The 24035-nt window shown below is 42.1% G+C and overlaps 1 protein-coding gene and 1 pseudogene across 1 annotated transcript in view; one reads left to right on the top strand and one right to left on the bottom strand.

The window, feature by feature from the left end:
* Fbxl17 (F-box and leucine rich repeat protein 17) overlaps positions 1-5641 on the bottom strand; it is a 460085-nt gene extending 454444 nt beyond the window's left edge. The window contains exon 1 of the mRNA XM_042691962.1: positions 4580-5641. Coding sequence (XP_042547896.1) covers positions 4580-5575 — 996 coding nt within the window. The 5' untranslated portion in view covers positions 5576-5641. The remainder of the gene's footprint in view (positions 1-4579) is intronic.
* Positions 5642-21247: 15606 nt separating this feature from the next.
* Positions 21248-24035, top strand: part of LOC122118019 — a 52123-nt pseudogene continuing 49335 nt past the window's right edge.

Below are 24035 nucleotides of genomic sequence, written 5' to 3' on the forward strand. Positions count from 1 at the left end.
GCACACAGGAAATATAAGTATTCACAAATGCCAAAGGCTAATTCTATTGTACTCACCACTAAGACAACACATTTGCAGCCAACTGGTAGTGTATTTGTATACACTAACAGGTACTTACACTGTTTTTCTGCATCTGTACATTAAAAGCATCTGTACTTCCATTTCATGTCTATCCTATGTCTATCTCCACTTTGCAATCATCTTGGTTCCAGGAAAGACAGGACTGCTTAGTAATACCTTTATGACAAAGAACTAAATAAAACTACTCCTAAGGAAAAGCAGAGGTTTCCAGGACAAATCACCTCCAAGTAAGAATAAATACCAATAATAATAAGGCTGTACCCTGGAGCAAAAGAAATCATTTCATAGAAACTAGACTGCTCCCCTCAAATGATGACAGCAATTTTCTCCAGAACCACAGACAGTCAGATAATGACCAGCCAGGCCACATCTGTAAATCCGAGTCTTAACCATACATTCCTCAGCCCCTAATTGCCCCTCTACTTAAATGTAATGCTCAGGTCTATACTTTAAAGACAGATAAAGATGAACTGAAATATTGGCTTCCTGTGGTATCATGCCACATGCCACGTACTCTCCTTTCTCTGCCACCTTTTTTTCCTAATAAACTTTTCTATCACTTTTACTACATTTGCATCTTGCCTGAATTCTTTTCAGGCCAAACTAAAGAATTGAAATTGACTAGCTATCTTAAATTTCTTGTACATGAAGGAGCGTAAGGTCTACAATTCACTAAAATGCCTTGAGGGGTTAGTTAGCCATTTCACATTTCACTTTTTCAAGTCTTCTGGAATGCATTAAGTGGAGGAGAAGCAACTAGATGACCTCAAAAATCTCTTTATGATTTCCAGTAAGGCTTACTATTTTGAGCTCATTCCATTTTTAGATAGCTGTAATTGTTAGAAAGGACTTTCTAAAATTCCAAATATAAATTCCACTTCTTAAAATCTGTCCTAGAAAAATATGATCACATGTGCACAAAAAGATCTATAAGGATCATTCTCAATAACAAAACAGCTGGAAACTTTTTTTTCTTGGTGCAGGTCTAGGGTCTGAACTCCAGGCTTAGGCACTGTCCCTAAGGTTTTTTTTGTTTTGTTTTGTTTTGTTTTTGCTCTAGGCTAACACTCTACCACTTGAGCCACACCTCCAGTTCCAGCTGGGTTTTTTTTTGATGATTAGAGATAACAACCTCTAGGTGCCTGCCCCGCCCCAGGGTTGGCTTCAAACACTGATCCTCAGATCTCTCTGCCTCAGGAGTAGCTAGGATTACAGGAATGAGCCACCAGTGCACAGCTCAGATATATCTCTTAATAGAGAAAAGCAATGTGGTATTATAATATGGGATAATAAACAGCAGATATAATTAAAGGAAGTACACAAGTTCACTAATAAGGAAAAACTTTTAAACTATATTAACTAAAATACAAAACATAGACATTTTTATGCCATTTATGAAAAAACCATGTAATCTTACATAGCATTTTCTTCAAGTATGGAACGTTCTATATTTGCATAATCCAGTACACTAGCCACTAACCACATATAAGTATAGATTTCAGAAATATGGCTCAAAACTAAGAAACTGAATTTTAAATTTTGATCACTTTAAATTTATGTAGTTAGTGCACTGTACAGTGTAGGTCTGAAAATATTTTTTTTAATAATGATTAGCTAACCTTAGAAAATAACAGAGGAGTATAAGGGTGAAAAACAAACTTAAGACTGTACCCAGCAATATTTGAATATTTTTCAAGAAAGTAATATTTATAGTTTACATAAAGGTAACAGAAAACGAGGGGCTGGGAAGGTGGCTCAGTGCTTGCCTCTCATGCATAAGGCCCTGGATTCCATTCCTCAGCACCACATGAACAGAAAAAGTCAGAATTGGTGCTGTGGCTCAAGTGGTAGAGCACTAGCCTTGAGCAAAAGAAGCTCAGGGACAGGGCACAAGGTTCAAGCCCTAGGACCGGCAAAAAGAATAAATTAATTTAAATTTAAATTTAAAAAAAAATAACAGAAAACTAGTCTACTAAGCCAAATCAGCCATACGTTGAAAAAACCGAACAATACAGTAGCTTTTCCCCCAAACACTATATAAAACCACATTTCCTCCGATTTTTCTTCCAAACTTTCACCTCACCGTTTATCTCTAAACAACTAGTTATTTACATAAAGTAGCGTAATTATAAATAGATTTTTACTCATTATTGGGAAGCAAGGTATACTTTCTAAGAACATTTTCCAAGGTAGATGATGGAACTGTATCTTCCTATGCAACAAACCTAATACTGTGGGAAGGGACTGTCATAACTTAAGCTTTCTTTGCTCCAACCAAACATCTCTCTGGCCTGTATTAAAGGGGAAGTCAGAACTTTCATATAGCTCTATCCTGACTCAAAGAACAGTAGCTCAAGTCAGGCATAAACTTTCTCTTAGTGAAACAGCATATTCATAGAGTATCAGCACAAAGCCTAAATACCTTATTATTCACTTACTCATTAATTCACGGAATGCTACTATATTATATACCAGGACTGTACTTGGGAGAGGAGATAGGGCAAAGAGCAAGATTAGGTATGTATGCAGAGTCTCTGCCCACAAAACTTCTAAATTCGCAGACATTAACACTAACATGTCTGAATATTCCAATACAACAGAGCAAGGCCATGGGTAATTCCTAAATGTCCTTTAGACATTTCAATAATGTCCTGTAGACATTTCAATAATCTACAGCAAAAATGAGAAAAGGAGCAATGTAGTAGATAGAATACATTTATTCTATAGGATTTTTCTTTATTACAACATGACACCTTTTTTGTTTGGGTTTTTTAATATATATAATATTCCTGGGCAAGAGACAGAGCTCAACTGGTACAGTGCCTGCCCACCAAGAGCAAATGCATGAATTGAAACTTCAGTTATCACCAAAACAAGTAAATTGTTTACTTCATGGAATACTTACTGGTTCTGATACAAAGAGGAAAAATACATGATTTTTTCATTGGTTTTTAGTTTTACTTCCAAAATAAGAAAACACCAATGAAACTTCTATACCAAGTATTTGCTGATACTTTATTTATCCATGTCATCCTGTGACTTAAAGGTCTAGAGAAAGCTCCTTCTGCCCTAATATGCACCCTCTCCACAGATTAAGCAATTACTCCTCCAACAAATAGTCCTCTTTAATAGTTAAATTATTACATTTTGATACAAGGGAATGTGAGCCTTCCCATTCTGTTTTTCACAAGAACATTGTCACAGTAAAACAACACACAGAATTATAAATACGAAAAAAGCCCATAGTTAAAAATGCATACTGGTAAAAGTGAAAATTGTAATTCATGACAGTGACTTCAGTAACAATAAAAATAGCCATTTTTTTTTTATCAAGATTATCTCCTGCTGGTCTTAAACATCATCCACACTAAAAAAGGAAGTTTATATTAAGCTCCAAAAAAGTAGGTGTGGGACTAGTACAGAAAACAAAGTCAAAAAGAAGTTAATACAAATTCTACACCAAAAGTTTAACAGGATTGACAAAGTTGCAAATTTTACTTAGTAATTGAAAGTGACACAAAGTTCCCTCAGGGCATTTCAAGTCTTTTCCTTTCACCCATCTCCCCAGTAACAACAAAATACTTACTCTGGGTAACCTGAATGCTTTTAAGGTAAAGGTTAGGCTGGAAGTAATACAATATAGCACAAACAAAAGTTTGTTCTCTCTTTTTCTTAAGTCAAGCTGGTCTAAACTCCCAAGATGAAGAATCAAATCTGCCCTTTCTGTATGTGACCTTGTATAAGTCATTCAACCATTTCATTCAGAACTACTGAATCATTCAGAACTACTGAATTGTTAGCTCCCCTCCCGCAAAGAGCAATGCTGCCTAGCTCAATTAGTGTAGACTTCCTGGCCCAAAGCACTGAAAAAAAAAAAACAAAAAAAAAAACAAAAATCAGTTTCTTCCGGCACAAAAACCAAGATTAACGGTGTTGACCTCACAATATTAACTGGAGGAATCAAAAAGGCATTAAAAAAAAAACAACAACTCTGGATAGTGACTGATCACAGTAAATGCTTCACAAAGGTTGACTGCTCCTGACAATGAAGAGTCAGCTATCAAACCTGAAAGTACGGTTTGAGAACTTCCAGGCACTCATGTAAAAGCCTTTAGCCACCAGGCATACATCGCTCAAGTGCTGAAATGCATGTTTCACGAGAAACCCTCAAATCGTGTCTGCCGTGCTGAACTGAGAATCGAGTAGTAAATCAACCCTCAATCGTGGGTCCCCGAGCTCAGCTATTAACAAGGCATTCATTCGGCAGACTCCGATATTAACAAGGCATTCATTCGGCTGACTCCCGAGTTTTCTAACTTCAAACAAAACAGGCCATCCCTTCGCGGGCTTCCCAGCCTCCCCGTCGGGCGTCCCCCGGCTGTCAGGACCCCCCTCCTCCTCCTCCGCGCGCACAGGGGGAGGAGAGAGAGAAAGCCTCGGGGGCGGGGGCCGCGGGTGGGGGAAAGGGAGCCTCCCTGCGCCTCTCGCCCAGACCCACCTTAAGCAGGATGGACGGCGGCAGCTGGTTGATGTCTGGGGTTTCGGGGGGCGGCTCCCTGTGACAGTCGCAGGGATTTTCGGGGGGCTCCTGACAGTCCGCGTCGCCACACTCGTGCTGCTGCTGGGCGGACGAGGGGGCGGTACCCCCGGCTCGGAGAGCGTCCCCGCCGGCCTCGCTGGGGACACATTCGGAAGCGGGCGAGGCAGGCGCCGGGCAGAGCGGTTGCGGGGGCTGCTCGGGGCCCGGGCAGCAGCCGTCGTCGGGGGGCCGCGGTGGCGAGGCGCCTCCCCCTCCGCCGCCGCCGCCGCCGCCGCCGCCGCATCCCCCGCCGCCGCCGCCGCCGCAACGGGGCTGCTTGCAAGGGGTGCAGGCGGGGACCCCGGCTCCCTTCCGCTTGCACACCATCTCGGGGAGCGTGAGGGGCTCGGCGGGCGGCGGTGGCGGCGGCCCCCGGAAGAGCTGCACGGCGGCGGGCGGTCCCAGGAAGCGCACGGGCCCCACGCTGGCCAAGAAGAGGCTCCGGCCCTGCTGTTCCCAGGCGGCGGCGGCGGCCAGCCCCAGCTCTTTGCAGCAGGAGGCCGGCGAAGAGGCCGAGGCGGCGGCGGCCGCGGCGGCGGCGGCCGAGGAGAGCAGGAAGCGGCGGGCGGCGGCGGCGCAGTCCTCGGCGGCCAGGGCCGCGTAGCGCCGCGCCAGGTGCTGAGAGGAGGCGGCGGCGTAGGCCCCGTCCCGCGGCGGCGGCGGCGGCGAAAGCGGCGGCTCCTCCTCTGGGCCGGCGGGGGCGGGCGCGCCGGGGCTGTGCACGATGAAGCAGAGCATGCAGGGCCCGCGGAAGAAGCAGTCCCGGCTCCGGGGCGCCGCCGGCTGAGGGGGCGCCTTGGCCGGGGTCCGGCGGGGCAGTCTGAGGAAAGGGCGCCGGCGGCGACACCAGCTGCAACAGCGCGGCCTCTTCTGGCTCGGGCGGTTACGCGGCTCCTTCGAGAGAAGGTGGCCCATATAGAAGGCCCGAGGAGGGCGGCGGGGACGGGCGGGAGGGAGGCCCGGAGAGGCGGGCTCCCGGCGGCGGCGGCGGCGGCGGCGGGGCAGGCCGCTCGCTGGCTGGGCCTCCGGCCCGCAGCGGGGTCGCCCGCCCGGCGCACACACGGGCACACGCGACGGTGGGGGGGTGGGCGGCAGCAGCAGGGCCGCCCGGGCGCCCGACGAGGGGCTACATGCTTTGCCCAGGGAAGCCGGGAGAACGATGGGCGCGAGCTTTGGGGACGCGAGGGAAGGAGCGAGCGAAATCGGCCAGCTTAGCTAGGAGACCAGTCCAGACCCGGCTGGCCGGCTCAGTCAGTCAGCGCCGCGGCGGGGGCAACGCCGGGTCCCGCTCAGACCATTTTAACTGCGGCTCCGCCGGCGGCGCGCGCGCCCGCGACACAGCCTGGAGCTGCGGGAGCGCGCGACGCGCGCCTGGAGGGGGGGCGGAGTTGGTCGCGGGGACGCGCGTGGAGCGGCGACGCCGGTGCCGGCTGCTCCACCCGGGTGGGCCGCCAGCCGGGCGCTCACCGGGGAGAAGCTGACCCTCGCGGGTGCAGAGTTCACAAGGTGCCGGGCACGCCCCTCTTCCCGTTCGCCTAAAGGTTTCTCCGAGGCCGCGGGGCGCCCGCCCCTCTTCTAAGGCGGGAGGAGACACTTCCGAGCCAGCTGTGTGACATCCGTTTCCACAGCCGCGCTGACGTCTGGAGGTGTAAGTTCAAGAGCTGCCATTGGCCAGAAGCCGCTCGGCTCTTCCCTTCGCTCCCCACCCACCCCGTCTTCACCCCCGACTCGGAAACCCGGTTCGGAACCAGGAAGAAGTTCCACCGGAAAGGCCGCCGCGGGCCCTACGGGGAATGGCTGACGCCTTGCCCTTGGGCCGCGCGCGGGGTCGCGGCCGGGGCCTGCCGGCTGGGTCTGCACCGGTTTCCCCACACACACACACTGTTCTCCTACTTGTTGCGTCCTGCTGTCCTCCTACAACTTCGCTTCAAATCGATGGCATTATTAGATTATCTGTGCACGGCAGAAAGGTCCTTTCTCAACCCGATGAGTCATCCCGTGTTGCAGACCACAGCTCTGGATGGCTGCTGTGTGTACCCTGGGTATTCTGTCCAAGCTGTGTGTGTGTGTGTTGGTGCCACGATGTCTGGGGTGGGAAAGAAGACGGAGGCTTACATGAACCCTGTAGAAGGTTTAATGATAATGAAGGTATATGGAAGGGCAGTCACCAGTGCCACACCTGATGTGGAGACCTTAGCTTTCCACAAAGGAGGCTTGAATACTCATGTTTAAAAACCAGTGTTTTCATTTGTGTGGTTTTTTTTTCTGCTATGAGACAATACTAAAGATTGAGTAAATAATTAAAAGGGAAAAAAAAAAGTATATTTGCCCAGTGATTGTGGAGGCCAAGAAGGCCAAAGCATCTTCATATGGTGTCATAACAGGGTGATAGAGCCAGGACAGTCCTCATGCTTTTTATCAGGAACCCCACTCCGTTAATGTGATAGCAACATTAATCCAATCTTGATGGCAGAGCTCTCATGGCCTGCTTTGCTTTCTGTCTCTCTTCCTTTCCTTCATTGTTTTTGTATCTGTCCTGGAGCTTGAACTCAGACCTTAGGCACTGTACTAAGCTTTTGTGTTCCAGGTTAGTGAGCCAAAGCTCTACTTCAGAATTGTTCTGTGATTAACTAGAGATAAAAGAGTCTCACATACTATCCTGGTCACGCCAGCTTTGAACTGTGATCCTCAGATCTCAGCCTCCTGAGTTGCTAGGACTATAGGCATCAATCACCAATGCCCAGCATTGACAGGGATTTAGCATTGACAGGGATTTTGCTTGAAAATTTTTCTTCTTTTCTCTTTCAACATTTACAGAAGTTGATATTCCTTTAATGAATCAGGTATAATTCATTATTACACTAGAAATCGAAGATTTTCTCTTTTGACTTAATAAAAGAAACACAAGTACAGATGATAGTAAGGGCTCTTATGGTACAAATCTAGAGAAAAACTTTCTAAAGTGAATATTTCCCATAATAATTATTTTCTTCTTATAATAATTATTTTCTATGTCAATAAATAATATTCTCCATGTCACCAGAAACTGAACATTTGATAACTTTAAAAAGAACAAACAAGTCAGGTGCAGGTAGTTCACACTACCTCATACATGAGATTGAGACCTTAGGATCTAGATTCCAAGCCAGCCAGGACAGAAAAGTACATGAGACCCTTATCTCCAATTTACCACAAAAAGCCAGAAGTGTAGCTGTGACTCAAGTAGTAGAGTGCTAGCAACTAGGGACAGTGGCCAGGCCCTGAGTTCAAGCCCCAGGACCAGCAAAAAAAAAAAAAAAAGAACAGAAGACCAGCATTTACACTTCAATGCATCAAAATCATTGAAAAAAAGTTGTGAAACATAGTCATTAGAAAGTGACAAATATCTACTAAGAACCTCTTATAGATATCTATTTAAAAAGAAAAGTTAGTGCTGGTGCTCACACCTGTGATTCTAGCTACTCAGGAGTCTGAGGTCTGAGGATGATGGTTCAGAGCCAGTCCCTGTAGAAAAATCCATGAGACTTATCTCCAGTTAACCACCAGAAAACCAGAAGTGGTGCTGTGGCTCAAGTGATAGAGTCCTCTCCTCGAGCTGAAGAGCTCAGGGACAGCAACCAGGCCCAGAGTTCAAGTCCCATGCCCCTCCCCCCCAAAAAAAAATTAAAAGCAAAACTAGCTCTAAAACCTACTTTAAATTATATTGCTTATTTCATACTCTTTCACCTAACTTTGATTACCAGTCTACCTCCTCTCACCTTGAAATGTCTGACTATGCCTTTCTATTTTCTTCTACCCATCTAAAATAGAGATCTTACTGATTATATAGCATCTTACTGATTTAGTTTTTGGAAATCATATACGAAGAAAATTAAAGGGAATATTTGCTAATCTCAAGTTGGAGAACAATGAAAAATGTAGAAGGATCTGGGGCCCACACCTGTAATCCTAGCTACTCAGTAGGTTGAGATCTGAAAAATCACAATTCACAACTAACCCAGGCAAGCAAGCCCATGAGTCTATTATCTCTCATTACTCAACAAAAAAGCCAGAAGTTGAGCTGTGGTAGAGTGCTAGCCAAGAGGGAAAAAAAGCCCAACAACAGTGGCTGGATATACCCTGAGTTCAAGCCCCAGGACCAGCACACACACAAAAATGCAATATTTATTTTCACACTGAAAAGCTACCCAAATAAAATTATAAGCAAGTATGTACTCCATGATTATCATTGATTTAAATCTATGTGTAATTAGTAGATACAATTTTTTTTTTCTTGGTGCTGGTCCAGGGACCTGAACACAGGGTCTATCTACATACTGTCCCAGAGCTTTTGTTTTTCTCAAGGCTAGCCATCTACCACTTGAGCCACAATTCAACTGTCCACATTTTTTGGTACTAATTGGAAATTAAAGCCCCACAGACCTTCCTGCCCAGACTGGATTCAAACTGAATCCTCAGATCTCACTCTCCTGAGTATCTAAGATTACAGGCATAAACCATGTGCTCCCAGCCGGATCTATCTTTATAAACTGAAATTTGGGGTATGGATAAACTTTCTATTATTAATAGTTATGCCTCTGCTAAATAAGGCAGAAGAGCAGTTATTGAAATCACAAGTGGGAATTTAACTTAGTCCTCTATATTCAATATTTTATTTTTTTTCAATATTTTATTAACAATATTTTTTGGGGGGGGTCTGGTCGTGGGGACTGAACTCTGGGCCTGGGCACTGTCCCTCAGCTCTTCAGCTCAAGGCTAGCGCTCTACCACTTGAGCCACAGCGCCACTTCTGGCTTTTTTCTTTTTGCTTATGTGGTGCTGAGGAATCGAACCCAGGGCCTCATGCATGCAAGGCAAGCGCTCTACCACTGAGCCACCTTCCCAGCCCCCTTTATTAACAATATTAAAAAAAACTTTGGATGAATTTTGTGGGTTTTTTTGTGGTTTTTTGTTTTTATTGTTGTTTGGGGTTTTTTTGGTAAAAGACCCAATGAAAACAGAAAGAGACCATCTAAAACATCTTTTATACACAAGTTTGTTTTTGTTTTTGCCAGTCTGGAAGCTTGAACTCTGGGCCTGGGTACTGTCTCTGAGCTCCTTTTGCTTAAGGCTACTTGAACCACAAACTCCACTTCCAGCTTTTCCTGTGTAGTTTATTGGAGATAAGAGTCACTGACTTTCCTGCCTGGGCTGACTTTGAACTGTGATCCTCAGATCTCAACCTCCTGAGTAGCTAGGATTATAAGCATGAATGAACAATTGTTTTATTCTGTGTCTCACATCTGTAAAATGAGACTTAAATACTTTCTGAAAGGCTTTTGACCCTTTCCAAAGTTAAATCCCCTGTAAATGGATAATAATCTATACTTAGGTATTCATAGCAATGTCCTATTACATTTAAAAGCAATCTCAATAATTTTAAGATATATTTTTAGCAGTAACAGCACCCTTGTACATGGAATTCCATGTACATGGAATACATGAGCAGTTCCTAATACAATAACAGTAATTAAAAATTTATTTGCAAGTTAGTATTAATCTCATAGTGGTTAAGAATTATGAGAGTAAGATTTTTCCTCTTCTATTTGAGAAAGCTGAGGCAGTGTTACTAAGGTTTTTGTTTAATCAACAAAAGTTGTTTGGAATGCACAGCAACATTGATTGTACCTGGAAGGCCTGAAAGCCAGATTGGAAAAATGTATTCAACCCAAATGGGACTGAGCTGTAATACAAATAGTAGGTCTGTTAAATATAAATATTTGTAGTGTAAGAGAATGAGTCAATAGATAAATCAATAGGAATGACCAGGAAACCACTGGATTGCAAGCTCTGGGAAAAAAGAACTGGTCTTTTCAAACAAATAACTTATTTTTCATTGTTTTTGCAACAACCTTGACAAATAATTGGTGCTTAGTAGATGGGGAATGCATTAATTATCCTCACTTTTCCTGATTATGATACTATGCTTTCTGATAAATTGTGCATGTCTTAACTCACTGTTAAAGCACAGCCTTTTGAAAAGATTAAGAAAAAGAAAAGAATTTGAAAGGCTAGCTTTATAACATTTGCCCTGATTATTTACACTGTAGAGCAAAGAGCAGGAATCATCAAACTATAGCCCTTTTACCATTTACAGCCCAAAGCCTTGTACCTCTTGAGATTTAAAAATGGTTTACATTTTGGTTTGTTTGTTTGTTTGGTGCTGGGGTTTGTACCCAGGGCCTGGGCACTGTCATTAATTTTTTTACTCAAGGCTATTTGAACTACATCTGCATCTTCAACTTTTTTGGTAGTTAATTTGAGATAAGAGTTTCACAGACATTTCTGTGTCGGCTAACTTTGCCAGCGTGGGATCCTCAGCCTGCTAACATAATTAAGATTATAGACATAATGGGGCTGGGAAGGTGGCTCAATGGTAGAGCGCTTGCCTTGCATGCATGAGGCCCTGGGTTTGATTCCTCAGCACCACATAAGCAAAAAGAAAAAAAAGCCGAAAGTGGCCCACAATAAGCCACCAGCACTTGGCTTCACATTTTTAAATCATTGGAGAAAAAATGACAAGATGAATATTTTTGTGAAAAAAAAGGAATTTTGGTGGGGTGCCTGTGGTTCATGCCTATAATCCTAGCTACTCAGGAGGATGAGATCTAAGGATGGTGGTTGGAAGCCAGACTGGGCAGGAAACTTCATGAGATAGAAAACTTGTTCTGGAGATCCAAAGACAAAGCACATGTAGAGACACTCACAATGCAGAAATGTATATGAACAGATGTCAGGTTAATCAAATTCCACAGGAAAATAATCAATTCCACCTGTACCAGTAAAGATAACTTTTTGCATTAACAACTACTTTTTGTGGTATTTTTTGCTGGTCCTGGGGCTTGAACTGAGGGCCTGAATGCTGTGCCTGATCTTTGGCTCAAAGCTGGCACTCTACCACCTGAGCCACACCTCTACCTCTGCTTTTTTAGGGGTAGTTTATTGGAGATAAGAGTCTCATGAGGGCTTGAAAGTTGGCTCAGTGTTACTGTTCAAGAAAAAGAAAGTGGCATTGTTTCACAAATAACTCTGAGAAACTTCATGCTCAGTGGCTGAGTGGTTTTATTTTGTGTGTGTTATTTTTCCCCAAGTGAAACCAACATGCCTTTTAAGGCATTCTGTTTTGTTTCCTTTTTTTCTTTTTGCCAATCCTGGGGCTTGAACACAGGGCCTAGGCACTGTCCCTGAGCTTTTGCTCAAGGATATCACTCTACCACTTGAGCCACAATGCCACTTCCAGCTTTTTCTGTTTATGTGGTACTATGGAATCAAACCCACTATATCACTAAGCCACATTCCCAACCCCAACATGCCTTTTAAGAAAGGAAAACAAAATTGAAAGATGACTCTTTAAAGCTCTATATTGATAGGCTAATATATAAATGTGCCTGTTTCTAATCTTTGCTCATTATACCCCATTTTTAAAAAAAATTTTTATTGTAAAGATACTATACAGAGGGTTACAGTTACATGAGCAAGATAATGAGTACACTTCCTATTGAGCATTGTTACCCCCTCCATTGTTTTCTCCCTACCATCCCTTCCCTCCCTACCTTCCCCGAGGTTCTTTTTTTTTTTTAATTCATTATACCCCATTTTTACAAGGATAAATCGTCCGTTGTACAATTCCGAAATTAAGGATATTATTTATGCATGTCTCAGGAAGTTTTTGTTTGTCTTTGTTGTTGTTTTTATGCCAGTACTGGGCCTTGAACTCTTCGCTTCTCTCAGGGCTGGTGCTTTTACCCCTTGAGCTTTACCTCCAATTCTGGCTTTTTACTGATTAATTGGAGATAAGAATCTCATTTACTCTTCTTCTGAGGCTGGTTTCAAACCCCATTCATCAGATCTCAGCCTCCTGAGTAACTAGGCTATAGGAATGAGGCACCATTACCTGACACAGTTCTTTCAGTATATTGCTTGATGCTTCAAATTATGTTTTGTCTTGGGGCAGGGAGGAGGGGGGAAAGACTGTTTACATCACATTTTTTTTTAAAAATGCTAGCTTAGAAAATTTGTGCTACATACTTAGTGAAATAAGGGCCATAATCAGCAAACTATAGCGTGTTCACCAGTTATAGCCCAAAGTATGCATTTATAACTCCTGAAAGCTGAAAATGATTCTTACATTTTTAAATCAGTGACCAAAAAAATAATAATTTTGTGACAAATGAACATTTTATGTAATTCAAGCTTCATTCTTCATTCATTAAAGATGTACTGGGTTACAGACATACGTATTTGTCTACATATTATTTGTAGATGCTTTCTGATTAGAGGACAGGACTAGGATGAAGCAAGCTAAATACTTGCTTCAGAACCCAGACTCAAAATAAGCAATTAAGGGGCTGGGAAGGTGGCTCAGTGGTAGAGTGCTTGCCTTGCATGCATGAGGCCCTAGGTTCAATTCTTCAGCACTACATAAAAAGAAAAAGCTGGAAGTGGGGCTGAGGCTCAAGTGGCAGAACGCTAGTCTACAGTTGAAGAGCTGAGGGACAGCACCAAGGCCCAGAGTTCAGGACCCACGACCGGACCTCCCCCCCCCCCAAAAAAAAAGCAACAACAACAAAAAGCAATTAAGATGAACATTATTTAAATGCAATATTGATGCTCCCTAATTAACATCCTGGTAAGTCCCTCACAAATTAAACAGATTATAAGTCCTAGCCAAGTGCCATGGCTCATGCTTGTAATCTTAACTACTCAGAAGATTGAGATTTAAGGCTCATAGTTAAATGCTATCCAGGTCAGGAAAGTCTGTGAGACTTATCCCCAGTTAACCACCAAAAAGCTGAAAGAAGAGCCGTGGCTCAAGTGGTGGTTGCTAGACTTGAGCACAAAAAAGTTCAGTGAAGGCTGGGAAGGTGGCTCAGTGGTAGAGCGCTTGCCTTGCATGCATGAAGCCCTCAGCATCACATAAGCAAAAAGAAAAAAGCCAGAAGTGGCACTGTGGCTCAAGTGGTAGAACACTAGCCTTGAGCTGAAGAGCTGAGGGACAGCACCCAGGCCCAGAGTTCAGGCCCCACAACCGGACCAAAAAAAAAAAAAGTTCAGTGATAGCCCCCAGACCTTGAGTTCAATCCCCAGGATTGGCACGCATGCACATGTGTGTGTGCATGCACACGCACACACACAAAGACAGTTACTGTACCTTCAGAATAGTTTCTTTCTATATGTTTCAGCTAAACCTCTTTGGAAAAATTTAAGATGAGCCACCCAAGTCACCAGGTCATTCTGACTTGTTATTTTAGATAACCTAAAATAACTTGGCTATTAAATAATATTTAACTGAGCATGTCCAGAATAATGCCTGCTCTTTCCTTTATAAACATATGGTCTGTGACCTTTATAAACATGTGGTCTGTGACCTTATGTTTATGAGGTGAGCATCCTCAGAAATGAGTTCCCTTTGGGCTGGGAACATGCCTTAGTAGTAGAGTGCTTGCTTAGCCTGCATGAAGCCCTGTGTTCAATTTCCTCAGTACCACATAAACAGAAAAAGCCAAACGTGGCACTGTGGCTCAAGTAGTAGAGTGACAGCCTTGAGCAAAAGAAGCTCAGGAACAGTGCCCAAGCCCTGAGTTCAAGCCCTGGGACTGCCACCAAAGAAAAAGAAATGAGTTCCCCTACATGTGCATTTCTATATGAATATAAAATAAAGTCTCCATGCATTCTTTGGGAAGAATATTGCTTTGCAAATAATTCTAGTGTTGTCATTTGCTGCATGTAATAAATCTTGTCCCATTCTTTTATCTTTTGTTGGACTTAGGGGCTTTGCATGTGCACCAAAAGGAGATCCTATTACCTTAATTTACTGCAAGGGCTCTGTCTAAAAGCATAGATAATAGAGATAGTACCTTTGTGGTGAGGACCTAGGAATTAATTTCATTTTTCAGCTGAAGATCCCTACAGAGATAGATCCCTGGAGATTCCTGCCAGAGATAGATGTATCTGCCATTTCCAATAATTTTCCCCACAGATAAATTTACATGTGAATATTTCTTGGGTTTTAACTTGTCTATGAATTGTAACATTGCTATGGGCAAGGAGAAGACAAATTGAAAATTTCTCCCTGTTTTGGTCAAAACTGAAAAAAAATTCATATATATATATATGATTATATGTACATGTATATGAATTTCTGTATCTGTGATTATACATATATAAGAATTTATGATCGTAAATAAAATTATATTATAATATATTGAAAACTAGAAGTGGTGTTGTAGCTCAAAGGGGTAGTAGAGTGCTAGCCTTGAGCAAAAAGCTCAGGGACAGCACCCAGGCCCTCTGAGTTCAAGCCCCATGACCAACCAAAATAAAAGGAAGAGCAGCTAAACAGGCAGGAGTAACCTGAACAGAGGAGACTTGACACCAACATATGTAGCTATGCAATAAGTCCAAGTTAGAAAAAGATATACTTAATCACTCACTTCCCAGCCAACACGCCACATACATTACCAGAAAGTTGAGAACAGCTAAACAACTTCATTCCTTATGACTGGCAAGAGGAAAATTCGGGCAAGATGTGGATGTAATTAAAACAGTAGAAAAGTTTATTAGAAGAGAAATATGACAGAAAGAGAGCTCATGGCATACATATGCCATGGGAAGACAGCAGTTCAACCTCTTTGCCATCCTGGTCAACCAAGATGTCTTCACTGTCTTCAGCCATCTTTCCCCATTACAGAGCTTGGCCTTGGGTAAAATAATAAGAATTGAATGGCTTTCTGGTTGGTGGGACTCCTTTCTGTTTCCTGTTATGATCCCAAAGACTTACTATTCCAGACTTCCTACCCCATCTTTATTTTCTCATTCTTTTGTAGCCTCCCACTCCTATCTCCTCAAGCAGGTTTATTAGCTTATCCTATTGTCTGAAAGCTGTGTAGGCCATAATTCCTTGAGAGGCTACTCTTCCACTAACTTTGTATCGAAGGGAGTAAAGCACTCTGAAGAAGATTCAGTAGAGATTCTATACCTTGGGTTTGGCTAGCTTTTGTTTCTTCCTAGATTCATAGTTTAAAGTTTTCTGGCACAGAAGTATTTCAGGGGTTTGGAGCCAGTTTCCCTGTTTCAACATTTCATAGTGCTGGTCACTGATATCCGATCTGGCCTTGCTACTGGTATTCTCTTCTTGTTATGCCTCCTTTGGAAACAGTGGGGGTGAGGAGGAAGTTCAGTACGTGAGTAGTTGTTCAAATTAATTTATATGTGGGAAGACAATTATTGGAGAAGTTTATTCAGCTGCCTGGTTGCTTTGCCTCTCAGAAGGCTTTGGAAGTCGGTTCCTCCCCAGTAAAGAATTGAAGTGTTCATTAGCATTAAAATAAACAGAGCCCTAAGGTAGTCTGGTACTTCCCTAAGTTGCTAGAGGCCCTTGGGTTAGTCCACACTATTTTCATACTTTCCTTTCTGAGGTTAGCTAGTTCTACTAGCTGTTTTAAGTTTGCTTTTATCTTTATCTTTCATCTTTTGCTTTATCTGGCTATTCAGCAATTTGCTCCTAACTGAATGACTTCCACTTGGAAGGTGTAAATCAATTCTAGGCTTCTCCATCCCAACCCACTCCCCATTGTTTATCTGCTTGTCAGATCATTTGCAGACTCAATCATCTACATTAGAAAGGAAAACTTTTACTCTCAATAGAAAGATGCTGCCAATCTACCTGTTAAATAAACTAGTATGTGAACACACAAAACAACTTTTCTTTTTCAGTACTGCTGTTTGAATTGTGGGTCTCACATTTGCTGGGCAGGTTCTCCAGGACTGCAGTTATGCCTTCAGTTCCAAAACACAAACTTCTATAGCAATGACACATTCCTTTTACATCTTATTAAGGTGTTAACAAAGGAACACAATAACATGACTGAAAGATAGCCCTTCTATAGTATATAAAACAAGAAGCAAAAATAAATGAAGTTAGGATGTGCTTCCAAATTAATAGTTCAGTTTTCAGTTTTAAGTAGAAGTATCCTAGTAATCCATAATATCTATTACTAATTAATTCGGTGACAATCTAAGGTTATCCAAAGATCTTGTAGGTTTATCTTTTTTTATTTATTTATTTTTATTTTTTATTTGTGTTAGGGCTTGAACTCAAGGCCTGGGCACTATCCCTGAGTTTTCTTGGTTCGTGTGTGTGTGTGTGTGTGTGTGTGTGTGTGTGTGTGTGTGTGTATGTGTGTGTGTTCTCAAGGCTAGCACTCTACCACTTGAGCCACAGCACCACTTCCAGCTTTTTCTGGGTAGTTTATTGGAGATGAGTCTCATAGACTTTCCTACCCAGGCTGGCTTTGAACTGTGATCCTCAGATCTCAGTCTCCTGAGAAGCTAGAATTACAGGCATGAGCCACTGGTGCCAGGCTTTGTATATTATCTTAAAGCTGTCACACTATAAAATATAGTCACTCCTGAAATGGAAGTTTATTGATAATGACTCAATGTAGTTTGGCCCATTCAGCTCAGTTCAAGCAAGGACCCAAATGTATGAAGAATTCCTCTCACTCCTAAAATCTAATCAGGCTTTTTATTCCTAATATTTAAGACCTAAGTTCTTCACCAGTCAATAGAATGAATCCAGTTAGGTCAGTTTTGCAAGAATTTCACTATCTTTGATGTTTCCTTTTGCTAAATTCTATTTAGTGAACCATTTACTCGGCTCTTTGTTTATAAATCCCCAAATGCCTTTGATGCATTCAGAGATGAACCTTATCCCTCCTCTCTGTTACACATTCCTATTATTAATTTTTTTTTTTTTGGTCCGGTCGTGGGGCCTGAACTCTGGGCCTGGGTACTGTCCCTCAGCTCTTCAGCTTAAGGCTAGCACTTTACCACTTGAGCCACAGCGCCACTTCTGGCTTTTTTTTCTGCTTATGTGGTGCTGAGGAATCGAACCCAGGGTCTCATGTATGCAAGGCAAGCACTCTACCACTGAGCCACCTTCCCAGCCCCTATTATTAAAATTTTGACTACAGTTTTTCCCTCTATTTTAACATGTTTATGGATTGCTTTTTATTTTTTATAAAGTCTTAGCATCTAAAATATTTTTTTAATTTTTATTTATTTATTTTTGTCAGTCATAGGGCTTGAACTCTGCCTGAGCTCTTCAGGTCAAGGCCAGTGCTCTACCACTTGAGCCACAGTACCACTCCCAGTTTTCTGGTGATTAATTGGAGATAAGACTCATGGACTTTCTTGCACCAGCTGGTTTTGAACCTCGATCCTCAGATCTCAGCCTCCTGAGTAGCTAGGATTACAGGCCTGAGCTGGCACCTGGCTAAAATATTTTTCTTTCCTATCCTAGGTTTATGTCTAGGACCCCCATAGTAAATGATAGATTGACAAAAGAAAATCAAACAAATGCATTTAAGTTTATCAAACACTTATCAGAAAATAAAAACACAAAGAAATAACTAAATTTGTATTTTGTAATAATAGGCTTAAAGAAGAATGGGACGGTCAGTCTTAAAGAAATAAAAGGATGAATAGCAATGACCTAATGATAGTGAATTTGTAGAAATTTAGGAGGTCCTGTCTGTTTACATTTTTGTGTCCCTTTATCTTCACAAATAAGAATGTTCCTTTCCTCTAGTGTTGATAAATCCAAATTCAAAAACCACTAAACTAAAAAGGTCTTAATTTGGAGGGGGGGGGGGGCGGCATCTTAATAACTGAAATTCATGAAAGAAAAAAACAGATCCAGACAGCTCTAAATTTATATTCCAAAGAAGGCGAGAGAGGCTGAGCTTATATTGAGCAAGCAGTGTTGATTTAATACAAGGCACTAATAATATTGTGATGAAACTTCTATCATAGTGCAGAACAGGTGCTGTTTTATGGCTGATAGAAGATAAAGAAAATAATGCATAGATACTTATTTAATCTCTTTCTCTCTCTTTATTTTGCTGGTCCTGGGACTTGAACTTGGGGCCTGGACTCTCTTTTCCCAAGTGCTTTGGGAAAAAAAAATAAGTTTTTGAGGAAGAGAGATACTTTTTTGGGACCTTACAAAATAAAGCAGCATTTTTCAAGGATGACAACAATTGACTCTTGTTAATTTTCACAAAGAATAGTCATAAAAATCCACAGTATTCTGTATTTGTCACTATTACAATTACCCAAGTCCCATGCCTATTCTGAGGCTTCCATAATACCAGTTTAACCATCTACTGCAATAGAGTCCAACAAAGAGACAATTGTTGGTGAAGCAGGAAAGGAATTTATTCAGTGTAGTTTTACTGGGAAGTAGTGAGAACCGCACTGTCTTCAAGCTACTGACACTAGCTGAGATAATATAGAGGATGGACAAGAGCAGGAACAAGAAGTATGGGAATATATGAGCAGTATACATAAAACTATGGTATGGATTTTTAGAGTCCTCATGGCATCTGGAAAATTATTATTGCTTAGAGTGTGCAACTTGTTTCCCTTCATGAAATAATTGTGTCTATGTGTGAAGTAGTCTTGTGCCCAGATAAAGATCCCTAAAGACCATCAAGAAGCCAATTTCAATATAAGCACACAAAAGTCATTTACAAGCTCGAGCCTGGACTCACAACCATCACCAACGCAGTGGTTCAGAGTTGAGAGCCCTGACCCTTCCTCTAGTAGGGTTTTTATAGGGTTTTGAGGGACTTGTGTGCGTCATTGCAACACTTAACAAATCATATCACACCGCAGAAAATTCATAAAATAATTCTAAACGATGATTAACAAAACCAGTGCGGGAACCGACCAGGTACTAGGGATTGGCTGGTTCATGGAGTTGATGCTCTTCGAAATGATTGGCTAAAGCAGATGGTCTGAGCGGCAACCGAGTGGTCTTAAACGTGCAAGAACAGCTGGAACTTTGGGTTTTTCCTGTTATCTGCTGGTTAGCTGTAGTTAATGGAATTTACCCTAAAGAGGATTGTTCTTGAAATTTGGGCTCAAGGGGATCAAGGGGAGTTGCTTACACATTTCCTGGACAAAATGAAATCGAAACCTAAAATTGCTATATTTTGTTCAGGCTTCACAGTAGCCTCAGTTTCCATTATGGGGGGGGGCGCCTTAGAGTCTTAAACATTTTAGTTACTTTTATATTGTTGTCTTCAGTCATCAAAAGACAAGAGAGGTTAGGTAAATTTAGTCATAATCAGCCTGTATTACCAAGTTTTTATGAAAATGTATTGAATAATTAACATGTCGATGTGTAGGCATAGTTTGTGACCCAAAGTTTGAGGTAACAAAGGAGACCATTGCAGTATAAAGACAGAAATACCAAACTTTCATACTGTTTTTGGTTACACACCAGATATCTTACAGATCCAAGTGAAGCATTAGGGATCTCAGCAAAAGCAGACCTTAAGTCCCACGTCCTTTGCTTTTTTTTTTTTTTTTTCTGTCCTAGTGAATCAGGGTCCTACTATGTTGCTCAGGTTGGCCTTATACTCACAATACTCCTTCCTCAGCCTTGAATGTGGGTGGGATTACAGTTGCCATTTTATACTCTTACAGAATTTCTAATTGTGTTAACAGTGGTGTCACAATTTCTTTGGGAGGGGTTTCTGTCACCCTTTAGAAAACTATTAATAGTTCTCCTTTGTTTGCCAATCCTAGGCCCTGAACTCAAGGCCTGGGTGCTGTCCCTGAGCTTCTGTGCTCACGGGTAGCTCTCTACCACTTGAGCCATAGTGCCACTTCTGTCTTTTCCTGAGTACTGGAGTTAAGAGTCTCACAGACTTTTCCTGCCCTGCCTGGCTTTGAACGTGATCCTCAGATCTCAGCCTCTAGAGTATCTAGGATTGCAGGCATGAGCCACCAACACCTGGCTTCAGTTTTCTTTACCCTAAGTGTTTTCCAAGTTTCCACTTCCTTTTCAACTTTCAGTTACTTCTCCCACAACCCTCAGTCCACTTTCTCTTACTCTCTTCAGGGTTCCTTTTTTCCCCTTATTTGAATGATAATAGTGTCTTTAAATGGCCAAAAATTAGCTATTCAAAATTCCTTTGGTAGAGATAGGATTCATTAACAATTCAAGGACTGCAATCTCTATGGTAAATACTTCATTTAAATCTAACAATCCTCTGCTGAGACCTCTGACAAACCACTTAGGAAGATGCTAAGTAATGGTTCTAACACTAGTTAATGTTCTGGCTGGGAGTGGAGCTCAAGATGACTTGTCTAGGAAGATGGAGGCCTGCAGTTCAATTCCTAGTATCATAACATAACAACAACAAAAAGAAACACAGCAAATAAGCTATACATTCTATCCTCTACACTGCAGTGTTAGCAATACCAGACAGCATTGGGGTCACTTCTCATTACATGATGCAGTTTTGTTTTGTTTGTTTTTTATCATGTTGTAAGGTGAATCATCCCAGAAGCCAATTTTGAAATATAAAATATTGGAGTCTTTATTATACAGTGAACAGGCTGGAGGCTGCCAGTTGTTACAAAGGTCTGCAGCACGCAAATACACACAACACAGCTAGGAAACATGCTAAAGAGGAAAGAAAGAACAAAAACAATACCGACAGGCTCCCACTGGAGCTGAATTGGGACTCCAGGATGACTGGAGACTGTTGTGCAGGCCGCAGACCCCTCCCAAAGACCACCAAGGAGCCCAATCCAATGCAAGTACACGAGAGCCATTTATTGCAAGCTCGAGCCTGGATTCACAATTGTCACGGACACAGTGGGTCAGAGTTGTGAGCCTCTGCCACATGTTCTGTAGGGTTTTTATAGGGTTTCCAGCAAGAGGAGGAGGGTTCCATTCTAGCAGTTACATGATTGGCTTAAGGTTGGCGGGCTTCTACATAATTGAACAGCATTTCACGGCAAGTTTCAGGGTAGGCTCATTGGTTAGGGGCATAATCATTTCCAGTTAGGGTAGGGGCTTTCCAATTTAGGATTACAAGATTGGTTAAATCATACATAGCAAGCAGATCGTTGGTTGGGATGCATAAGACTAACCATAGGAATGCAGGCAACAATATATTTTTTTTTTTTGGTCGGTCGTGGGGCTTGAACTCTCTGGGCCTGGGCGCTGTCCCTCAGCTCTTCAGCTCAAGGCGAGCGCTCTACCACTTGAGCTACAGCGCCACTTCCGGTTTTCTGGTGGTTTATTGGAGATAGGAGTCTCACGGTCTCTCCTGCCCGGGCTGGCTTTGAACTGCGATCCTCAGATCTCAGCCTCCTGAGTAGCTAGGATTACAGGCGTGAGCCACCAGCGTCCGGCTAACAATATATTTTTTAACTGTTTATGACCGTGTAGCTGCTTTTTCCAGGAACTTGACCAACCTGTCCATTTTCCAATAACTGGGGTCGTGTTTGTCTAACTGGCAGTTGCTAGAGGTATAATTGCAGTTTCGATTGTGGGTTTTCCGAGAACTTTTCCAAAAACTAGTTTTTTTTCTGACAACTGTTTGTCCCTTAAGTGGGTAACTTGTGTTCTTCCTCAATAGAGACAAGCCAGGAGACAGGACACAGGACACGATCACGGAGACACATGTGGCATGGAGTCCTGGCAGCTGGGTGGAAATCAGTAATTTTTAATGATATAAAAAATAAGCTACAGGGGCTGGGAAGGTAGCTCAGCAGTAGAGTGCATGCCTTGCAAGCATGAGGCCCTAGGTTGGTTTCCTCAGCACCACATAAACAGAAAAAGCCCGAAGTGGCGCTGTGGCTCCAGTGGTAGAGCGCAAGCCTTGAGCTGAAGAGCTGAGGGACAGCACCCAGACCCAGAGTTCAGGCCCCATGACCGGCAAAAAAAAAAAAAAAAAGCTACACCCTCCGTACAGCATCTTTACAATAAAATAAAGTTAACAAAAAAAGCTACAGAAAACGTTTGTCTAAAAATTTTGCCCTTGTTCTTTTAGAATGGAGCTACAGATGAAAGTCTTTAACATAAACCTATTTGCCGGGCACACGGTGGCTCACGCCAGTAACCTAGCTACTCAGGAGGCTGAGATCTGAGGATCAATCACATGAGACCTTTATCTCCAATAAACCACTAGAAAGCCGGAAGTGGCATGTTGTGGCTCAAGTGGTAGAGCCCTTGACTTGAGCTGATAGAGCTGAGGGACAATGCCCAGGCCCAGAGTTCAAGCCCCACGACCAATAATAAACAAACAAACAAACAAACAAATAAATAAAACATTTTTCTACCGAGGGTGGGAAAACAAAACTTCTATCCTGTACAAGAGAAAGAAATCATTTCCGAGATAGCCACCTAAAGAATTCCCCAGAGTCTCATCTTGAATTTTTAGGTTCTGTTTATGTAGGCAAGCTGTTAAGAATATTAAAAAAAAATGAATAGTTATTTTGAGGCCTCGTATTTAGAAAACATCCATTTAACAAGGAAAGAATAACTCCTTTAAAAAATTCTGAGTTTTTACAACCCTAATAATGTTTGCAAATAATCTTAAGGATATTTAAAGCTAAAATTAAGAAAATAATAAAGGCCTATTTGAAACCATATTGTCTGAGCTTTTTTGGACCAAGGCTGTGTACTCTATACATACCACTTGAGCCACAGTTCTAGTTTTGTTTTGTTTGTTTGTTTGTTTTTTGCTTAATTGGAGATAAGAGTATCACACCTTCTCTTGCGTGGGCTGGCTTTGAACCATAATCCTCAGATTTCAGCCTGCTGAGTGGCTAGGCTTACAGGGTTAAGCCATCTGTGCCTAGCTTTGTTTTGGTCTTTAAGACTAGAATACAATAAAATATATGTGGGTAAATAGTGCATCTCTATTAAAAAGTGTATAAAGATAACACAAAGAAAACAATTTTACAGGAAATAAAAAGTGAGCATAAAAAAATTCTCTTGAGATGTTTCAGGATACAGGGGGAATGATTTTTCTTTGGACTCAGGATCCCTGGCTGGGTCTAAAATTCTAACAAATATTTACACAAGGAAAACATACAAATATATTTAGTAAGTTGTATGTGACAGAAAAACCTTCATGAGGAAATGTAGACCCCCAAAAAGCACTTAATCTGTCTTCCTTTTTTTTTTCTTACCAGATGTGAAGAAGAATGGAGAGTTATAGCAAAATATGATAGATTGAAAGCCATATGATATGGTAGTAACAAGCTGAGGGTAACTTGGAAAGAAAGGCTTCTTTGTTAAGATTCTATGTCTTCTGAGAATAAGAATGTGCTTTTCCTCCAGAACAAAGACAGCACTTCTCACCTGAGGCTGTGATGATTTGCTTCATGAAAAGATTAACTTTGCATTTATGGCACACATCTTTGCATATTTTTCTACTTGCATCTCTTTCTCACATTCCTTCCATTTAAAATACTCAGTATGCCAAGGCCTGAGCTCAGATGAATATTCTAAGCCTTTTCACAC

The sequence above is a fragment of the Dipodomys spectabilis genome, unplaced genomic scaffold (genome assembly GCF_019054845.1).
Source record: "Dipodomys spectabilis isolate Male_0828 unplaced genomic scaffold, ASM1905484v1 ptg000147l, whole genome shotgun sequence".
Lineage (NCBI taxonomy): Eukaryota > Metazoa > Chordata > Mammalia > Rodentia > Heteromyidae > Dipodomys > Dipodomys spectabilis.